This window comes from Scomber scombrus, chromosome 19, assembly GCF_963691925.1.
Source record: "Scomber scombrus chromosome 19, fScoSco1.1, whole genome shotgun sequence".
In the NCBI taxonomy this organism is placed as follows: Eukaryota; Metazoa; Chordata; class Actinopteri; order Scombriformes; family Scombridae; genus Scomber; species Scomber scombrus.
The window spans coordinates 1,250,235-1,272,550 of NC_084988.1; the positions used below are offsets into that span (position 1 = coordinate 1,250,235).

General features: G+C 39.4%; 1 protein-coding gene across 1 annotated transcript; it reads right to left on the minus strand.

Annotated features, from left to right (window-relative positions):
* Nucleotides 1-767: 767 nt before the first annotated feature.
* Nucleotides 768-19,705, minus strand: arhgap5 (Rho GTPase activating protein 5). Its single transcript, XM_062440791.1, has 4 exons — nucleotides 19,460-19,705; nucleotides 3,852-7,805; nucleotides 1,121-1,274; nucleotides 768-883 (listed from the first exon to the last, which is right to left on the minus strand). The coding sequence occupies exons 2-4, from the start codon at nucleotides 7,674-7,676 to the stop codon at nucleotides 768-770; spliced, it is 4,095 nt and encodes a 1,364-aa protein (XP_062296775.1). The 5' UTR covers nucleotides 7,677-7,805; nucleotides 19,460-19,705.
* Nucleotides 19,706-22,316: the final 2,611 nt, after the last annotated feature.

A 22,316-nucleotide genomic window follows, 5' to 3' on the forward strand; every position in this document is an offset into this window, starting at 1 on the left:
TTTTATTTCTATTTTTTGCTGTTGTCCTTTTCAATTTCTGTCTTAGTAATTGATCACAGTAATTGGTCAACACTAAATGATCCCTCAGGTATAAATAAAGGTTACTACTACTACTGCTACTTTTCCTCAATGAACTACAACTTGGAAAAACTGCTGTTAATGCAGCCCCCTTCCTTAAATTTAGAAATGTGGTCTCAAACATCCCATCATCTACTTGTAATCACAGGTATTTTATTTTATGTATTATACTTATTTTATCTAGATTTGTCCTTGGTTGTCCCTTTCTGTCTTTGTAAGTGAGTTGATGTCACTTTAAATAATCCCTCAAGTATAAATAAAGGTTACTACTACTACTGCTACTACTACTGCTACTACTTTACCTCGGTGGGGATTTGAACTAGTAACCTTTGACCTCGATGCACGCTGAATTTGAAAAGTAATGACAGCTCAGATTCTTATATTTATCCACAAGAAAAAGGTCAAACAACCAAAGATGCTTTAATATTCAATACTAATACCAGAACAATACTTTTTCCTAACTTTAATAGATATTCCAAACTTGGGCCACCAACACAATAAGATGCACAAGAAATCTGCTTAAAACAATATGAAGCAATAAGGAAACATTGAGGGACTATAGAGGTGCAGCTATACTCTTAAATACAATACTAACATCTGCAATTTCACTTCCATGTTCATGCTTTTTCTTCTCTTTAAATCTCTCTACTGCCTGCTTCACCACTTGTTTTTAATCTCAGTAATCGTTATCATGTTATTCTGTCATCATTCCAGCTGTGTGCTCCTGGCAACACATCAAACACTGTGCCAATAAAGCTCATCGAATTCAAATTGACAAGTATCGACTGGCAGCCCAACAGGCCGACTGACAGAGCCAGACAACAGGGTGACATCAGAGTCAAGCCCTCCATCCTTCCCCTTCCATCCCTCAATTACTTATTTGGAAAGGCATGAGAGGCACTTAAAAAACAAGCAAACAAGCACAAAACTCTTTGCACATGGAAAGAAACCAGCTGTGCAGGAAAGACTCAAAACAGAAAGAGAAAGAAAGAGAAAGAGAAAGAAAGAGAGAGAGAGAGACTGATGAAAACCGATGCCTTACCTGTACGCTCGATGTAGTCGACGCACTTGTCGATAAAGAGCGGGATGGGTCGGTCCGAGGTCACCAGGTTCTGCAGGGGAACGCCAAAGTAGTTGCTCTCCCAGGTTCTCCGGGTGGGGGGGTACAGAGGCTTAGGGGGCTTGGAAGATCTCGGCTGTAAGGAGAGAATAATGAGATGGGATGAGACAAAGAGGACAAAGAACAAGGTGAAGGAGAAAGAGGGAGAAAGATTGGTAAGAGAGGTGAGTAAGGGAGGGAAGGAAGGAAGGAAGGAAGGGAGAGGTAGAGAAGAGAAAAGGGTGGAGGAAAATAGGAAATTAGGAAATAGAGAGGTTAAAAGAGCAATGGTCCATTTAAAGATGGAATAAAAGAAGAAAGAGCGAAGGAATGATGGACGAGGAGATCAAAAGGAAGGCGAAGAGAGGAGGAAAAGAAGTACAGAGAATGATGAATAAAAGAGAAAGAAAAGGGGATAGAAAGAAAGGGAATAGAAGTTTGAGGGAGGAAGAAAGAGAAAGGGGAATGTTGGACCCAGAGATGAGTTTAGGTGGAAGCAGATAAAAAAGAAAGAGTGATAAGTAGTTACAAAATTAGAAACAAGAAGGTCAAGGGAAGAAGAAGAAGATGAAGAAGAAGGAGACAGAAAAGAAGAGGGAATTGAGAAAAAGACATGAGGGAATGCAAAATAAAAAAGGAGGAGGAGGAGAGAGGGTGAAGAGGAGGCAGAACATATCAGAGGGAGAGAACGAAGAAGAAGAGGAGGAGGAGGAGGATTGCAATCAGGGAATAGATCAGACAGAAAGTTAGTGGGATGAAGAGAGAGAGAGCGAGAGAGAGAGAGAAAGAGAGCGAGGGAGGGAGGGTTCATGTGGAGGAAGACGAAGAAAGAAGACAACAACAGACATTATTGTAGACTGAAGCTGGGACGAGTAACGAGGTGCTGGGGTGGCTTTGATTTCCCACACTCCTCTGCTCTTCAAAGTGTTGTCATGCCTACAGCGGTTCGGGGCTGGTCTCTAATTGGCCAGGACGGCGTCTAAACACCTTCCATTTTGTACCTTCTGGTTCTCCGTTGGCTCTCTGCTGATTATCAAAGACAGTTTGAATGTTCCTACGCTGCCCTTGCGTTCCACGACGCCCATGTAGCGCCGACGGCTGTTTCTCTGCTGATTTGCAAACTATTATCTGATCCGTGGCAGCGTGCCGGCTCCACACGCACGAGTCCGATTGTGTGTGTGTTTTTGTACTCGGACTGCAGGAAACTGACAAATAGTCATGCTGTGATTATTTTGCTGAACACTTGCAAATTGTTAAATAGTAGCCAGGTTTTTTCAAGTGACTGCAAACATTGTTTTTTAATCCTAAGCAGACTGTTTTGCTGCTGATGAGTTTCAGCATTTGAACATAATACAAGTTTTTAACCCTTACATACTGATCAGGGTCAAATTTGACACTGATATTTTTACATTTGACAGCTGTAGAAACACTGTATTTACATTTATTTTAGGCAGATTTTTTCTAATGTGACGCCAAATATACAAAAATGGACATAAAATACATCATTTTTTTAAAATTTTATGCAGCCGACTGTACAAATTTTATCTGTATTTATAACAAAAGTAAGAAATCAGCATTAAAATATGTTGTTGTATTCATCATATTCTATAAAAAGTTCTCCTGGACCATAAAATAGTGATTGTGAATGTCTTTTAATCAAACAGAAGGATTAATCAAACATTTATTAATGACTGATGATGAATTTATGAATATGAATTGGTGTTCAGACTAATTATGAGTCAAAATATGAACAGTATGTAAAGGATTAAACCATTTGAAATCTGAAAAATACTATGTAGAGGATCAATCTTCAGCTGCAATTAATTTAAAAATGTAGTTTCTGTTGTAACTTCTGATTCTGGCGGGCGGAGTTGGTGTGTCACAGGGTCAAATCCCAGACGAGCCCCTAAATGTGTTACTCCCCTCATCCCCTGTATTAATTAGGGGGATGTAACAATCCCTATTGTGACTGTGTGTATATTCATTGATGCTAATGTGTGCTTTTAGCTGCATCTTAAACATCTTCGATCTGTATTTGTATGTGTAAGAGAGACAGGAAATGCTAGTTTAACTGACAACTGTGTGTTAATTAGACTTTAACGTCTAGATGCAACCAGCTGAATGAAATGCACTAGCTCATATATCGGTGTAGGTGTCGGACCTGCTGTGTAGGATATGCTGGCATCTTAACACAGCTGCAGCCTCCGCTCTGAGACTGTACAGACGGAGTCCTGCTCTTTCTAACGCTGCGTCTTATATCAATCATTTTTATCGCTTGTCTGGGACCTGTAAGGTGGGCGGCCCGGTAAACAGGCAGGCGGCGGGGTCCATCAATCAATTATCAAATTAGTTTATTCTCAGCAGGAGTCCCTGGCCTATTAAAAGCAGATATCTGCTCATATCTCACACCCACACACACACGTCCGCTTACACACTATGATACACAATCACTTCTGCTCTCATTCACGCTCCCTCTCTCTTGTATTCAATGAACTGAAGCTTTCTTTCAGCCACTTAAAAACACAAGAAAGCTTTGGCTCTGTATCTTTGCTGTCTTGCTTCTGTCTGACTACAAAGCACTCTAACCTTCCTCTTTGCAGCTGATAAAATATGACCTGACATTAAAAACTAAACTAGAACATAACCCCCGGAGAAGAGACAAGACAAGACTCACCTTTTTCGGTTCCTTTGGCGTCTTGGGCTTCTTCTTCTTCATCTTCTTGTCCTCCTGCTCAGGATCGGAGGTGATGGCGGGGTTATCTATTCCACCCTTCCAGGGGTCGGCAGGTGACAGCAGCGGATCCTCCTCGCTGCCTCGGTGGGCTCTTCCCTTTTTCTTTTTCTGCGTGGCGGGGCCAGACTCCTCCCCATCGCTGTCAGAGTGGAATCGTCTTTGGTAGGCTTTCGTCTTGCTGAACAGGATTTTAGAACGATGTTTGTATTTTGACGGCCGTCGTCCAGCCTGAGACTTGCGGTCGAATCCGTTCTCTTCCTCTCCTCCCACGTGGAGACTATGTAACCCACCAAATGAGTTTCTTATTTTGACCAAGCGGCTGTGTGTGTCATCAGGCACAGCATATATGTCATCATTGTGGAAGCCTCTGGACCGGAGCAATGTGTCCACAGGGTCTGCATAGTTTTCTGACGCCTCCACATCCTCGCCGTGTGTCATTGGGCCACGCGGTGTCCTACGGTTGCTTCGCATGCCAGCCTCAATGGTTTTGAGCAGGTTGGGGTCCAGCTTTTTGACATTAGGCTTGGGGAGCACCGGTTTGGGGCGGACGGGAGGAGGCACTTTGTGGTTGCGTTCATGGTCTCCAACAGGTGTGCTATGGACTGGGTACTCATTCCCCTCCAGATCAATCCGGTATTTGGCCCGATCACTGGGAGTGGGGAGAAGCTGAACGTCATCACCTATGGGACTGTAAGGTGGGGGGGCTTCGTTATCATCATCAGATTCTGGGTAATAAGTGTTGTAGGCTGGAGAATGGCTATGGGGTGATGTAGGGAAGACGTCTTCACTGGCACCAGTGGTGCACTCCCGAGACGAGCTGTCAAACAGGAAGGAACTCTCGATGTTCGGCTTCTTCTCCAACACTTCATTGAAGAACGGTGTAAAAACCTCTGTCTGCCTGTGATACTGTGACAGTGAGTATAGTGCCGTAAACTTGGCAGCAATCTCTGTCGCAATGTGCTCCCCCTCCGTCATCAACTCCTTGATGGCGTCATTCTCAAAGAAGTCTGCCTGGCTGTCAGTGATTGCCACCATCTGGACAGGGATCACGTCCTGCACCTCAGCCAAAAACGCCCGCAGGGTCGCCATAGAGGCCTTACGTTTGGCAGAGTAGACCAAAATGTAGCCATGCACCAGTTCATCTTTGCGGACACCGATAGCAGAGTGATAGGAAAGGACAGTGACCTGGATCCTCCTCCTACTGTCCCCAATGATCTTGTCCAGTATGAGTGTGTTGCTCTGGCCTGGCTGCCCTGCACTACAGCAGTGTGAGTCTAGGAAAGGCGAGAGGATGAGGTCAACGCTGAAAGGATCCCAGCACATGGCACACATAACTATCCTAAGATCTGTCTCTGACATGTCTTTGATAGAGGGTAGCGGGGCCAAGACATCAAAGTTGTGTTTGAGTCCGTCCAGGGCTGCTCGGAGTCCTTGCTTAATTTGGAACTCAGTAAATTTCCGTGGAAAAGCCCCAGAGGGGATGTCAACAAAGGTGCACTGCAGCTTGTTTGCCAGCTGTTGGCCCTGATGCCTCAAGATGGGAATGTTTTTACAAACACTGTCCCTCTGATTGGCCAGGATGAGAATGAATGGTAGTGGTTGAGCAAACCTATCTCTCCTACTCTGTGTTATCTCTGCTCTGATCCTGCCTATGCAATCTCCAATACAGTTGAGGGACTCTATGGAATTGAATACACAGAAGCAGCCATGTGGCTTGAACGTGGAGACCCACGTATGGCTGAAGAGCAGCGTGGAGTTGACATCCACGGGAAGAAGCTCCAGCTCATAAATTTTACCGTCCAGGGTGTATTCATCATCCGTAGACTGAGCTCGGATCTCATTGGCGAGTTCCTGTGCGAGACCCTCCCTTCCCAGAAGGCAGAGGTTGATCTTATCGATGTTGGCACTGTTGTAGTAGAGATTAGAGCGTCCGTGGTCGAGCTGCACCAGCCTGTTTGCTAAAACCTGCTCCACTTTCATATCCACACAGTTCTGCCCGCTCAGGCATGTCTCCTTTGTGGGATGGTAAACAAACCCAATGTGTTTGAGGAGAAGTGACTCTCTATCTGGGGCTAGTTTCTGAAGCGCTCTATATCTGGGCTCTTCATTTAGCACACTGTGGATTTCGCTCATCTTGTCATAGCTGGGGGTGGCATTCAGATCTAAGTCGTAGAAGAGCTCAGCATGCTCAAAAAGCATTTCCTGAAACTCCTCTTTGGCCCTTTCAACTATTTCCTGCTGGTGTCTACAGTAAACATCCCTCCTATCTGATTCTGTGATATACTTGTAAGCTTCGTCCTCCATGACGAAGCACATGACTTCCTCCCAGGGCTGTCCCGCACTGATAAAGTGAACCCTATCCAGCGTCTTCTTGAACCTCTCTTTCATCTCCCCCCTTCTCTTCTCAGACATCAGGTGCTGTACATGGTTATGGTAAATTCTCTCACCATCGGGTGTGCTGAGGAGGTCAAAAGGTATCCTGCGGTCACTATTGTCAATGTGGTCCGTCTCATCCCATGGCGTATGTTCAAGAACCACAAACCAATACTGGAAATCAGACCGGTTCCGGATCAAACTCTGCGCCTCAGGCCATGTGAGGTGCTCCACCTCCTCCAGGTGATTGAGGAGGTTGTTAAGGGTTTTGGGTAGCGTCGTCAGGTACTCTTCCCTCCTCCTCTTGATGTGCTCCTGCTTCAGTTGTGCAATGTGCTTTGTGAACATGTTTCGGCCTTTCCTGGAGCCCTCCAGGTTGATGAACTCCTCAAAGTCGGGTTGACCCTTCAAATTATTGATCACAGTTTTCCACGTGGTGTGGTAATCTCTCACCGTATGCACCATCACTTTCTCAAATCGATCTGTTACTGAGGCAACAAGCTGCCGATGGATTTTATAGGCGTCCATGTATGGCACAGTTTTTGGCTTCCCCCTTGTTTTATCCAGATGCTGGATAAGGGCGTTGAAGCAGAGCTCCACATTGACGTTAGAGCGTGCTGCCGTCTCAATGAGCAGCAGATTCTTCTTGCTGGCTACAAAGGCCTGAAGGTCCCTCAGATGCTGGTCCACACACTCGTCACATTTCGTGGCAGCAACAACAATCGGCTTCTTTGATTTAACAATTTGGGAGTAGAGGCTGTTGACAAACTTCATTTGGTCATCAAACTTCCTATTGCAACCCTTGCTGACATCGATGCAGAGCATAAAGCCATCGATGTTCAGCTTCCCATCAGGCATCTGCTTCTGGTCAAAGTCCTGCTCCAAGCCCAGCTGGTCTGTGCAGATGTACATAAGCTTCTCCGCTGACTGGAGCTTGGTCGCCGCCGCCCGTTTGGTGTACGGCTGCAGGTTGGTACTCCGATGCGGAAGAAACGTTTGATCATCGATGAACTCTGTCTGTTCGATGATTTGGATTTTACATTCCAACCCATCGTCCCCACGGTGGCACACGTCCCCCCAGTACAGGAAGTGGTCATTGTTAACCACACGCCCCCCAAAGTCTATTGTGCTCAGCACTGAGGTGTGCTCTACGTAGTAGTTGTCCGCATCAGGACGCACATATCGATTGCACAGACAGGACTTGCCCACGCCACAGTTTCCCTTCTCTTTCTCCGTCCCCGAGAGGCCAACCACACTGACGGCGAATGACGGGGGCCGCGCATCCTTGTTCTTGGCCATTATATCCCCCCGCTCATCGCTAACTTTGTCACTTCCAGGAAAAAAGGTCAAGATATCATTCCAGTTCTGCTTGTCAGTGGTACAGCAGCACATTCATTCTGATTTTCCCTTAGCTGTGCTGAATCCACCCTCCGACTCCAACTCTGTGTATCTCTGTCACTTTCTATCCTGGGTCTTCTTTAAGCTGGGACAGAGCAGCCGGCTTCTCCTTTTATCACCTGCCTGCAAGACATGGAATTCACAATTAGGAGAAGATAAAGACTAAACAAACAAACATGTCTGCACTCATTTGTCCTTACAGCACTTCAATCACCTTATCACAAATAATAAAATGAGCTCTTTGTTTCTCAGCGTATCCCTCTGAGACACGCGTGCACATATTTGGATTGTAAAGTGACTTGAAATTACAAATCAAACGTGTTAATCTGGCATTACATGGAGTTATCAGAAAATTAGACAAAGTGCACATTACCACACCTGCAGAGAAAAAAAATAATCCCTGCTAAATGATAAAAGCTTAATAAAAAGGCTTTTGATCGGCACTTTCACACGCTAGTTATAAATGTGCTAGTTTTAAAATCCTTATCATAATAGGTTTATAATAATAAAAATGTGATGGGAACATGTCCTGCATTTAAAAACATTTTAAAAAGTGACATTTTCTTTTACGACAGCAATATTAAAATGTCAAGGAGACAAAAATCAAAGTGTGAGATGCTAACTTATATAACAGAAAGGGAAAGTAATTCAATCACGGACAGAGCTCTGCAATGTCACTTTTCCCCTTCACAGAGAAAAAGAAGGGCTTTCAACCAATTTGTGCCGAGGCAGGATAAAAATGGCATGCAACTCCAGCCCTTTGACAGCCACTGACCTAGAAATGATTTGCCTCGCTGTGAGAATGAAACAGAGAAAATAAATCAGTTCACAGATTTGTTATCATCATCATCGTCGTCGGGGCTCAAACCTAAACGTGACTGAAACGTGTAATCCTGATTATTCTGCCCCCTCTCCCTCTAGTAATACATTCTGCTCAACTCTGGTCCTGATTAGCAGTTCTTCTTCTTTTTTATTATCTGGAACGAAATTATCTCGCCACCGCCCTTTTTTTTAATATTTCACATGCACACCTCATCTGTTAGACATCAACAAGCACGTGAAATGAAATGTTTAACAACTGCAGACAGAGCAGAAATTAAACTCAATGCCAAACTCTGCACATATGATTGACTGTGTAAAACTTTCTGTCAGCATTATCTGTAACTGTCACAGTCAAACAAGCCTGAACCCTTCCATGACCTAACTACAGGCAGATAACTGATAACTGTCGAGAGAATTGCACTCATTGTTGTGTTTTACAGAACGATGGCAATCAGCCAGTGAATTTGCCTGCGTGAGCTGGAACCGCTCGCTGCAGCACGACAGCACGCTGAGCCTGAGAAACTGCAGCCGAGCAGGAATTCGGTCCACTGACGAGAAGGAATGAGACCCCGTCCCCCCCTCCGCCCCCGTCCCCCCCCTCTCCCACCCACCCGACTGTTTATAGAGGCCAAGGTGATGATGTCACCTGTGCAAGGAAAGGGTGAGGAAGAGAGGAAGTTTACAGCAACTTTAAGATAAAAAATAACACCTAATGAAGTGATTTAGTACTTTTCTTTACAATGAACATTTCTCTTCTTCCTCCTCTGCATCGTCTTGTTTTATTTATTTATTTATTTATTTGTTGTTGCTGTAAAGCCTCCATGGGTTTGTGAAAGGCGCTATATAAATTAAACTTATTATTATTATTATTAATTTAGACATCTACAACAACTAAGATACAACCCATTGTTCATATTTATACAACTAATAATAATAATACACTTTATTTATAGAGCACTTTTCATACAATGAATGAAGCTTAAAGTGCAAAATTCAATAGAAAACAACAGAAATAATAAATATATTATATAATAAATAAGTTAAAATGACACTAATTGAAAGCCAGATTAAATAAATAAGCTTTTGTCATTTAAACAACTTTAGGTAGTTTATACTGCTTACAAACTGCCTATAATCTAAAATATTGCACTTTTATTATTATTTTTATTATTATTATTATTATTATTAAACACTGCATAAAACCATCAATTACAGAAGCTACAATTTATTAATTTCCTGTTGAACGACCGACAGAAATATACAAATAAAAATAAAATTAGATATTTAGTAAAAATAAGTTGAAAATGACACTAATTAAAAGCCAAATATGTTTTCAGCTGTCATTTAAACAGCTTTAGTTTCTTACAAACAGCCTATAATTAGTAAATAATTACACCTTTAGTAAAATAACACTAATTATAAACCAGATTAAATAAATAAGTTTATTCCATAACTTCAGATCATAATCAAAGAAAAGCTGCGCTACCTGTTTTCTTGTTCTAATAATTAAATGTATTTATAAAGACGGCAGTAAGCAGCAATCACAAAGAGGAAATGAGTCTCTTCTTGTGTTTAGTGTCACCTGATCAACTGTTTGTGTCTCCAAATAAAAAGTCCCTCATAAACACACCCAGGATATTAAGATGATGTCAGCGAGTTAAAAAACCATCCAGCAGGTCTGTCAGGTTTGGTAATAATCAAACCTTTCCTCCTCCTCCTCCTCCTCCTCCTCCCTCTACAATGGCTACTGTACTGCTACTGATACTGAAGCCACACCTGACCACAAGACCTGCTTCCATTAACTCCTCCTGGGATAAAAGTCATTACTATTTATAGAGCGGATTAGTGTAGTGATCATGGTTGAGTTTATTTTAGAGGAATTATTGACTTTAAAATGACTAACTGCCCATTACACCTTAGTAATGTCTTCACACATGCTTACAAACAGCCTCTAAATCATAAATATTGCATTATTATGATTATTAAACAGTGGCACTAACACCTGCTACCATTAAAGCTCTTATGGCTGAAACTAATGTAATCATCATTTTTAAGTTTAATTTAAAGAATTATTGACTTTAAAATGGCAAGAAATGACAGCTGTCCATCACACATGCTTACAAACAGCCTCTAATCATACATATTTATCATTATTATTAGTATTATTAAATAGTGAGCCACTACATGTGTGCACAAGGTTTGAGGGGGCATTAACGCCTGCTACCATTAAAGTATGTAAGGTTTAAACTATTTACAGTGCTGATTAATATACTGATCATGTTTATTTTTTTATTTTAGAGGAATTATTGATTTTAAAATGTCAGCTGTTCATCACACATTAGCACATATCAACTAAAGTCTTCACACTGCTTACAAACAGCCTATAATCATAAATATTACATAATTATGATTATTAAACCATTAAAAAGTGGCAATAACAGCTGACTACCATTAAAGCTCTTAAGGCTAAAATGAAGACCAGTATTGTTTAATGTACTGATCAAGTTTTAGTTTATTTTAAGAGACATTATTTACTTTAAAATCCTAAATATTGTATTATTATGATTATTAAACAGTAAAAAAGTGGCAATAACACCTGCTAACCATAAAAGCTCCTATGGCTGAAACTAGTTACAGTACTGATTAATGTACTGATCATGTTTTAGTTTATTTTAGAGGAATTATTGACTTTAAAAATGACAAGAAATTGGCAGCTGTCCATCACACATTGGTAGAAGTATTACGCGATCTCATGCCAAAGTGATGATATTTCTCTTTGAAGGTGAAAAACTTTCTCATGAAACAGTTTCCAGCTGCAGACAGCACCAGTGGTGGATTTAGATATGGGTGAAATGGGTGATATGGGCATCATATGGGTGATGTGGGTGATATGGATGTAATGGGTGATATGGGCATCATAAGGGTGATATGGGTGATATGGGTGATATGGGCATCATATGGGTGATATGGGCATCATATGGGGTGCAGCACCAGGCACACACACATCAAAAACAAAACTACAAAGAATAAAGACTGTTTGATCTGTTTTCTATTTCTCTTTCACACGTCACGTCTTTCTTTTTATATCCGCGTGGGTCATTTAACTTTGCAGCAGTCGGCGCCTTCGTTCTAGTTTGTGAACTAACAGCTTCGAACCTGCTGAGAAGATCTGACAGTCAGCAGTAGGAGAGGAGGAGGGGAGCAGAGGGAAGGTTTGAGGTTTACTTCAGGTCTCTACACTGAGAGCATGATGTAAGGGGAAGCAGCTACGGGAGCCTAATGATGCCAAAAAGCTAAATCGGTCACACTACCAATTAAAACACAATGTTGTTCTATTTGTGTATTTGTGTGATAGGATATGTGCAATTTACTTTAATTTCTGTGGGGGGTTTTATTAGAAATATGTTATAATTTGTGATAATTTGATTCTTTATTTCACTTATATTTATATAGTAGAATTGTTTCTATTCTTCATGCTTCATTTTTAGTATTTGTGATTGTATAATTTTGGTATTTATGGTTATTTCTATCTATTTAAGGGGGCAAAACCTTTTACAGTAATTCATATTTAGAAGTGTTTAGAAGTGACTTTCATTACAAGATGATTAGTTAAAACATTTCTAAATGCACCTGGATTGTTTTGCATTTTGTGATTGTCTTAAAAATTGATATTAAAATCTCGTTTCGTCCTCATGAATCTAATATCGTGCATCGTCTCGTATCGTGAGCTGAATATAACGATCTTTATATGACGTTTTCTAGGTTATTTTAGAGGAATTATTAACTTTAAAATGATAACTGTCCATTACACATGCTTACAAACAACCTATAATCCTAAATATTGTATTATTATTATTATTATTATTAAACAGTTCTCACATTGGTGACACTGCAGCTAATACATAAAAAAAACCCGGGAAACTTTACTTGGCAGATGACATAAAACCATCAATTACAGAAGCTGCAATCTATTAATTTCCTGCTGAACAACCGTCATGGCCGACTGATTATTCCTCCGTCCAGACCGCAGCGTTGGAGAAGATCACTCACCCAATTTTAAAACATCTGTTTCACATTTTTTGTCAGCCAATATGAATACTCTGCTGTCAACACACTGGGGTCAACACGGGAGTCATGAGAGTGTGTGTGTGTGTGTGTGTGTGTGTGTGTGTGTGTGTGTGTGTGTGTGTGTGTGTGTGTGTGTGACCCAGTATGAAGCATTAGCCTGTTAGCTGTGTGTTATAATAATGCACCTGGATGCAGCCTGTGGTCTTATTTTACAGGGTTTCTGCAGGTTTGAACAAGTTAAATTTAAGACTTTTTTTAACCCTTTATCGGGCAAGTGACTATATTTGGTAACTTCCGTAAACATCCAAAATAGCCTCCCTTTATGAACCATATATGGCAACTTCAATGACCCTGATTTGCAACATATAAAAAGTCATGTAATATTCCCCAATAACTCTCTGGGTTAATGCAAATTTCCAAGTATTTCAATGAGTGCCTATAAAGGGTTAAGACCATTATTAATTAAATTTAAGACCTACACGAAGTACGACAAAATAAGGAAAATCGCAGTCTCTGATTTGATCTTGACATCAGAGCTTTCACACCAAGTTTGCATGATTTGAGGGACTTCTTGCAGATAATACACACTGCGTTTCAAATTGATGGTTTGGTACCAGTTTTAACCAACCACTGAATCCTGACTGTTGAAGCCAATAGCGATAAATCAACGTACATATTTAAGACTTAATTAAATGTAATTTAAGACCTTGTATGCAACATATGGACGTGTTTAAGACTTTTTAAAGGCCTAAAATTGAGTTGATCAAATTTGAGACTTTTTATAAGACTTTTAAGACCCAGCAGAAACTGTCTTATAGCTGCAAAACCAGCCCACACTGTGTTTGTGCTTCACTAATAGCTAAAATAGCCTCGTGCATCATGATGAGTCTATTCACTTGGAGGCAGCACCGAGGGGGGGGTTGAGGATTAAGGTATCACTTGGCAAGCTGGTTTTACAGATGACTAAATGCTGTTAAGCCCTGAAACACAGAGGAGGATGCTGAACCTTTGAAAAGCTAAAACCTCTATTGGATTTTTCTTTTCTTTCTGTTTTCTTTTATTTTAAAAGGTAAGAAGAAACTTTTTTATCTCACAAAGCAGAGAAGAGGAGCGTCCCATTCCTGTCTACTTTAAATCAGACAGCACTGACTCATTATGGTTCCCCTCCCCCCCCCCCCCCCCTTCCAAAAGAAAGAAAGTCTGATCTGAGGCACAGACGATGACTCTCCTCCCACAAGAAGAGTTTAATTTTAAAAAACGTACGAGCACGAGCCAAAAAAACAAAAAAAATGCAGAAGTCAAATTGAGCGATCTGCAGACGGAGAGGAGAAAACCTGACATAGCAAACATGTTTTTCTTTTTCCTCTTAGTATAAATCACGATAGACCGGACCAGTCGGGGCTGTGGCTCACGTTCAAGTCTTTAAATCGTTACCTGTCACAGCTACAACGATTACAGCTGATTCATCATTTTGAGTCATTTTATTAAGAGAAACACCCACATGTTCTGATTCCAGCTTCACCAATGTGAATATTTCCTGGTTTATTTACGGTTATATGACAGTAAACTGAATATCTGGGTGTTGAGGAGCATTGTCGTCACTTTGGGAAACAGTAATCAACATTTGGCAACTTTTATAGAGCGGCAACGATTGGTTGATTATCATTTTGAATCATTTTTTAATCAAATTCTCTTTTTTAAGCTTCATATTTTCTGGTTTCTTTGGTCTAATATGACATTGAACTGAATATCTTTAAGTTATGGACTGTTTTCGTCCCTTGAGGAAACAGTAATCAATATTTGGCAACTTTTATAGAGCTGCAACGATTGGTTGATTATCATTTTTTAACAAAATTCTCCTTCTTGAGCTTCATATTTCCTGGATTATTGACTCTCTAGTGACAGTAAAGTGAATATATGTGTGTTGTGGAGCGTTGTCGTCACTTTGGGAAACAGTAATCAACATTTGGCGGCTGTTGTAGAGCTGCAACGATTGGTCGATTATCATTTTTGAATCAAATTCTCCTTCTTAAGCTTCATATTTTCTGGTTTCTTTGGTCTTATATGACAGTAAACTGAATATCTTTAAGTTGTCGACTGTTTTCGTCACTTTGGGAAACAGTAATCAACATTTGGCAACATTCATAGAGCTGCAACGATTGGTTGATTATTATTTTTTAACCATATTCTCCTTGTTCAGCTTCATATTTTCTGTTTTCCTTAGTCTTATATGACAGTAAACTAAATATCTGTGTGCTTTGGACTGTTGTCGTCCCTTGAGGAAACAGAAATCAACATTTGGCGTCTGTTATAGAGCTGCAACCATTGGTCAATTATTATTTTGAATCATTTTTTAAAGGAAAAAAGCATAAATTCTCCTTTTTAAGCTTCATATTTCCTGGTTTCTTTGGTCTTATACGACAGTAAACTGAATATCTGTGAGTTGTGGACACCACCTTGAACAATGATCAACAATTTATTCACCATTTCCATTTATAGACCTAGAACTCATCAATAATTGACCAAAAAATCCACAGATTCATCAATAATGTAAATCATCATTAGTTTCATCCCTAAACAATGACGCAGAAACTACAAAACCTTCCTGTTAGCCTCAAATTGTTGACAAATCCAATAATCTGCTCTAGAAATAGACCTCATCTAATTATGAGTGTATTATGAATAGTTTTGTAGTAACTAGGTTTAATGTTTCATTTTAATCAATACATTTGCTTCGTCTGCTGCTGTCTAAGAATATTTTTATCCATCGTGCTTTTAAATTATAATAAATATTTGATTATATATTGATTACTTCCACTGAAAAATACTTTATGTAACAGAAGGCATCTGGCTGCTGCTTCTTGGAAAATAGTTTCCATCGAAGACGCTCAGATGTTTTTAAGAACGATCCAAAAAAAAATAAAGAAAAAAACGATGTTGTCCTCTTGAGTCAGGTCCAAGCCTGAAGCCGAGCGTCGATGATGTAAGAACAGCAGTTTATAGGCCGACTGACACCATCAACGCGGCCATCAGTCACTGCTGGTGAGCCTTATTCGGTTTGTTGACACTGTTAATGGTATTGAATATAACCCACCGCGTTAGCATATGCCAATACCAATCTGCAGTTTGGTTCTGGTCTCACCACAAACACAAAGCTCTGCAGACGGGCCTGTCTACATCCATCAATGATGATATTCAGTAAGCGAGTATCTCTGCTGGTCCAATGGTCAATAAATTAAATGTCTGGATTGGTAATAATAATACGTCTATAAGCAACAGAGAACGTATTAATGTAATAAAATAACACTTACTAAAATTAAATACTATTTCAATGTTTGTTACAATCAGAACATTGACAACATTCAGCTGATTGGAAATATTTGACTCAATATGATTAATTATTGCCCATTTACGAAAAAAACGCCCTGCATACCAACTTTAGTGATAAAGAACAAATACCCTAATGAATCATCCAATGAGCTTTAGTAGTTTTATAGACACTAAAAACTACATAACATCACACTATAGGCAGAAACAATAGAAAGATCCTCCCATAACTGGTATTTCTCCACACATAATAAAAATGATGACTTCATCAAGTTGTATAACTCCAGTAGCATCACCACACATATTTTGGTAACGCCTTATCTTACAGGTGTCACTTCCTGGAAATGTACTTTGCAGGTGTTTAACAGTTCCTTTATAGGGCAGGGTGGTGCCATTTGGTTTAAAAAATGTAAGAAAAAACATTTTAAAAAGGGTTAAATTGGTTTGGTTGTTAAATAGCAACTTGTTATAACTACATTATAGTATATTAGGTTGTTTCTTGTTTACTTTGCAGGTGTTTAACAATAGACATTTCACAGCAAGGATGGTGCAATATGGTAAAAATTGTCAATAAAAAGCGTTAAATTGTTTTAACTGTTAAGTAGCTAATCATTAGAACTGGATTCATGGTGATTAATATGAAAAAAACTCTTATTTAACATACAGAAAATACTTAGTTTGTGTGTCAAACTGTATTATAGTTTATTAGGTTGTTTCTTTAAAATCTCTATATAATGAGCACATTCTCTGTATACAACAATTTATATAATCCTTTCAAAGAAATGTCCTTAAAATGAACACAGCAGCTTCATATTAGGAAAAAATTTAAATTATTCATTGAAATTAAGTCTAATTTATTAAGAAATTGAACCTATATCAACTTTTTTTCCCATTTATTGGTACCAAACTGCACCACCCTTTCTGTCTAATGTCTTACTATGAAGTGTTAGATACCTGCAAATTACTCAGCAGCACATTTCAAGGAAATTAATATATTAAAAACGACCTCTAAAATAAAGCAAAGGAGAAAGCACTGAGGGGAGAGTCACTGCAGAAAGTCAAAGAGGAAACATCAAGGTGTCTGCTCGTTTAGATAAAAGCCGGACTATCCCTTTAATAAAAGACAGTTTCAGAAAGGGGGGGGTAAAAGGGCAAAAGGAGCCGCAGCAGTCGATGGAAATGGCCCGCAGAGCTGCAGCAGGACGAAGCCTCACACTGACCTCAACGCTGCCACAGACACAGGATGAAAAGTTAATAATCAGCTGATGACAAGTGTGGTTACAGCTTCTTATCACGGACGACACTTGCAAGGGGTCAAATTCAATAACCTGCCTGATAGCATCCATCCTATCCTCCCATCCTCCCATCCCATCCTCCTATCCCATCCTCCTATCCCATCCTCCTATCCCAATGTATCTCCTAACATTTATCTTTCTCCTACAAGCTGGATGTTTAAAGCTTCACTGATGTGCAGAGTTTGACACCATGCAAAAAGAAAAAAAGGATGTTTTACACATTAATTTACTGCAAAGTGGAAAGTTTCTCTCTGAGCTCACTGAATTATCTTTTTAAAAAGGAGGTGTGTGTGCATATCTATGATGCATGTGTGACATCACAGCCAGTTTCGAGGCCTAATCCTGTCCAATTTTAAACTTACACAACTGCTATGTGGAAACTTTTGTCTTTTCAGAGAGTGGACTTTACAGTTAAGGAGGAGACATCTTGTGTCCAGCAGTTCAAACTATTGGAGATTAAATATATTTGCATGTTCATATTTATTTATACATAACAGTTTAGATGCAGAACTAGAACAACTGGAGCTGTACTGTGAATATGAATGCTTGATAAAAAAAGGTGTTTAAAGTCAAATGAGATGACAGGACACTTTAATGTTAAAAGAATAACAACTACACCTACAGAAGGAGGAATAGATGCTATTATAAAGAATTTAAGTGGTATTATCCTTTTTTTGAGGCACATTATTGACCCATGCTGTGTCTTTTTTGTATGTTTTAATAGATATAGAGGGGATCTTTAATGTTTAAAACTAGCAACTTAAAAACTAACATATGAGACATGAGATGACAAGACACTTTAATTTATATAAAAAATAACAACTACACCTACAGAAGAAGGAAAGATGCCATTATATGGATTTTTAACAGGGTAATTATCCTTTTTTTAGTGGGGTAAACAACATATAAGGCACATGATTGACCCAAGCTGTGTTTTAATATATATGTAAGGGGGAGGGGATCTTTAATCTTTAAAACCAAGGTATGAGCCATGAGATGACAGGACACTTTAATTAATATTAAAAAAGATAACAACACCTACATTAGGAGGAAAGATCATTTTAACATGATCCTTTTTTTAGTGGGGTAAAAAACATATTAGGCACAAGATGAGTCTATTTATGTATGTTTTAATATATATATCTAACAACTACACCTAGATAAGGAGGAATAAATGTCATTATAAAGATTGTAATATGGTAATTATCCTTTTTTGAGGGGAGTAAAAATGACATATCAGGCACATTATTGATCCAAGATTAGTCTATTTTCTGTATATTTTAATATATATCTAACAACTATACCTACATAAAGAGGAAAGATGACATTATACAGATTTTAACAGGGTAATTGTCCTTTTTTTAGTGGAGTAAAAAGACATATTAGGCACATTATTGTCTTTTTTGTATATTTTAATGTCTTTAACGTTTAAAACTAGCAACTTCTAAACCAACTTATGAGCCGTTAACATTTAAAAATGAGCCGTTAACATTTAAAAATGAGCCGTTTAAACCGTTAAAAGCTCAACATAAATCGTTTTATTTCACTATTTAAAGAAAATACTTTAAACAGTGAAATGTTTTAAGTATATTTTCATAAGATTTGTCATTTAAGCTCTTTCTCATTATGTTGTAATGAAGTCAGAAGAAAAAGGGGTTGTGGAGAAAATGTTAAAAAATGAACGTTAACGGAGATTTAAACGTTAACTGTTAATTAATGAGTTAGTTTAGTGAAGCTAACAGACGTTAATGCGTCAAAGCACCGAGGCTAACATTGGCTCCTTATTGATTCCTCGTTTTTAGGGAAAAGGAGAGAAAAGGGGAAGAAGAAAGGGAAGAAGATGAAGCTTGGCTCGGCCTTAGTTTGGCCCTCATGCGCTAAGAAAAAGAGGAGGAATTGAAGAAAAAACAGAGAGAGAGAGCACCTTTCCACAATCCCCCGATTAGCTACCATTAGCATGTTAGCTTAGCATAGCCCAGCTAGCGTTAGCCAGCACCTCACCCATGGGGGCTAAAACACTTGGAGCTTTGGGGAGGGGGGGGGAAGAAGCAAGCGGGGTTAAAATAAAATAAACCACTCTTCCTCTTCCTCGCCTTTAACTGAGAGGACAGTGCAGTCATGAGACGTTAAGGTTTCACAAACAACAAATATAAAATAAAAGAGTGTGCTAGTAAAAGCTAATCAAATCCCCAATCCCCCCCCCCCACACACACACACACACAGTCCCAAATACACTCCCCCCCCCCACCCCCCCCCCCTACCCACCTAATAACATGGTCGCTCCCAGATCCACATACCACAGAGAACAGGAGAAAGAAGCTTTTCCAACATGAAGAAGAAAAAAAAAAAAGGCAAAAATAAAAACTCTCAGTACAATCCAACAATCTGCAGCAGGGTCTGAAGTCAGACAGAGGTGGAGGTGGAGGTGCAGTCCCGTGTAGTTGTAGCCTGGATTTCAGTGTATTTTGGTGTTATGCTGGTTGGTATGTGTGTATGCACTGAAAGCTGAAACCTCTCCTCTCTCTATCTCTACCTCTCTCTCCCCCTCTCTCTCTCTCTCTGAGCTCCCTCCCCTCTCAGCAGCACTGCCAGGCAGTAATGGCGACTCTCTCTCTCTCTCTCTCTCTCTCTCTCTCTCTCTCTCTCTCTACTCCTCCCACTCTCTCCCAATCCCTCTCTCCATTCAGTCTCTCAGTGTCTCTCTCTCTCAGTTCAGTTCATTTCAATGGGTTTTTTATCTATTGGCAGGAAAGTTTCCAGAACAATGTTGGAGCAGTCTACAAAATAACAATAATATGCACATTTACATTCACATTATTACATTAACCCTTACATAGCTGTAAAAACACCCGACTTTTCCCTAATGTGACCCACAGTTTACAAAAATGGAAATAAAAATTCAATTTTTGTGCAGCTGATTCACATTTTTATGTATGTAAAAAAAGTCCTGACCGATACTGGATTTTTTGGGGCAGATGCCGATACTGATATAAGGGAGTACAATAATTCTGATATCAATACATCGGCCGATAATCTCATATATATAGAATATATACATGAAAACACTTTTTTTGCAATGAAGGAAGGAAGGAAGGAAAGGAGGGAGGGAGAGAGGAAGGAAGGAAAGGAAGGAAAGGAGGGAAGGAAGGAAGGAAGGAAGGAAGGAAGGAAGGAAGGAAGGAAGGAAGGAAGGAAGGAAGGAAAGGATGGAGGAAGGAAGGTAGGAGGGAGGGAGGGAAAAAAGAAAAGAGGAAGGGAGGAAGGAAGGAAAGGAGGGAGGGAGAGAGGAAGGAAGGAAAGGAAGGAAAGGAGGGAAGGAAGGAAGGAAGGAAGGAAGGAAGGAAGGAAGGAAGGAAGGAAGGAAGGAAGGAAGGAAGGAAGGAAAGGATGGAGGAAGGAGGGTAGGAGGGAGGGAGGGAGAAAGGAAAAGAGGAAGGGAGGAAGGAAGGAAAGGAGGGAGAAAGGAAGGACGAAAGGGAGGAAGGTAGGGGGGAGGAAAGAAAGAGAGAAGGAGGGAGGAAGGAAAGGAAGGAAGGAGGGAGGGAAGGAAGGCATGACTTTATTGAATGAAATGACATCAGTGCACTGAAACTGTAAACTTCACTGGGAATTAAATATGTTTAATTATCTATGAATAAAACATATATATATATATATATATATATATATATCAGCACAGACAACATATTTACCATATCCACTGATACCGATATACCTGTGATATGTCAATATCTGTTGACTGATATGCAAATGTACAAGTTTGATTTGTGTTTGTTTAAGACATTTTCAAAAATCAGCATTATTATCAGTTATTTTCATTATATTCTATAAAATGTTCTCCTGGACCTTAAAATACTGATTGTGGATGTCTTTTTTTCATAAGATTAATCAAACATTTATTAATGACTGATGCAGAATTTATTAATGTGAATTGGTGTATAGACTAATTATGAGTCAGAATATGAACAGTATGTAAAGGGTTAACAGTAAGATTGATGTGTATAAGAATTAAATTAAGATATGAGGGTCAGTAACAAATAAAGGTTGGCAAGATGAGCAATTCAAAAATATCTTAAAAATAGTTTTAAAAGCAGCATCAGTTTTTATGGTTACACCACTTAGACATTTTTGCCATAATCCTCTAATATATTCTCTCTAAATGGATTAAAAGCAGAAATTTGATGCTGGGTCCACAAAAAAAGAATGTGTGCAAGTTATTCATACGTTTATTTTCACATTTTAACCCTTTAAATTTAAACTAAACCACATGAATAAAAACATCACTGACCTACTACTACTTTTGGGGACACATTTCAGGATTTAGGACCAGTTAATTGGGGACAAAAGCCGTGTCCCCAATTAGGAGAAGGCTGATATTTGGGTCAGTCATTAAGGTTATGGTTAGGGTAAGTCTCCAGAAAATTAATTTAAGTGTATGTAATGTCCCCAAAAGTTACCATGGCATCATATTACAGTTTATCCAAATATTTGAATAGTACAAACTAATAATAATATGACCATTAACATTCATATTAATGAAATTAAGATTAAATTCATACGTATATTTGCATGTAATTGTGACTTGTGTGTATGTGTGTGTGTGTGTGTGTGTGTGTGTGCATATGTGCTCTATTATAGCCAATTATTGGGGCCAAATTTCAGGACTGAGGACCAGTTAATTGGGGACAAATGTCGTGTCCCTAATTAGGAGAAGGCTGATTTGTGGGTCAGTCATTAAGGTTATGGTTAGAGTAAGTCTCCAGAACATTAATTTAAGTCTATGTAATGTTCCCAAAAGTGACCACGGTCCAGTGTGTGTGTGTGTGTGTGTGTGTGTGTGTGTGTGTGTGTGTGTGTGTGTGTGTGTGTGTGTGTGTGTGTGTGTGTGTGTGTGTGTGTGTGTGTGTGTGTGTGTGTGTGTGTAGCAACACTTGCCCTTTCTCCTTCTCCTGGGGGTATTTTATAATTATGAGAGGTCATTATGCTCTTTGAAATCTAAAATTACAAAGTTGAACTTCAACTTCAAGTAAATGTTCTTCACTTAATGTTTTATATGCTCTCTGTCTTCTATCTATCTATCTATCTATCTATCTATCTATCTATCTATCTATCTATCTATCTA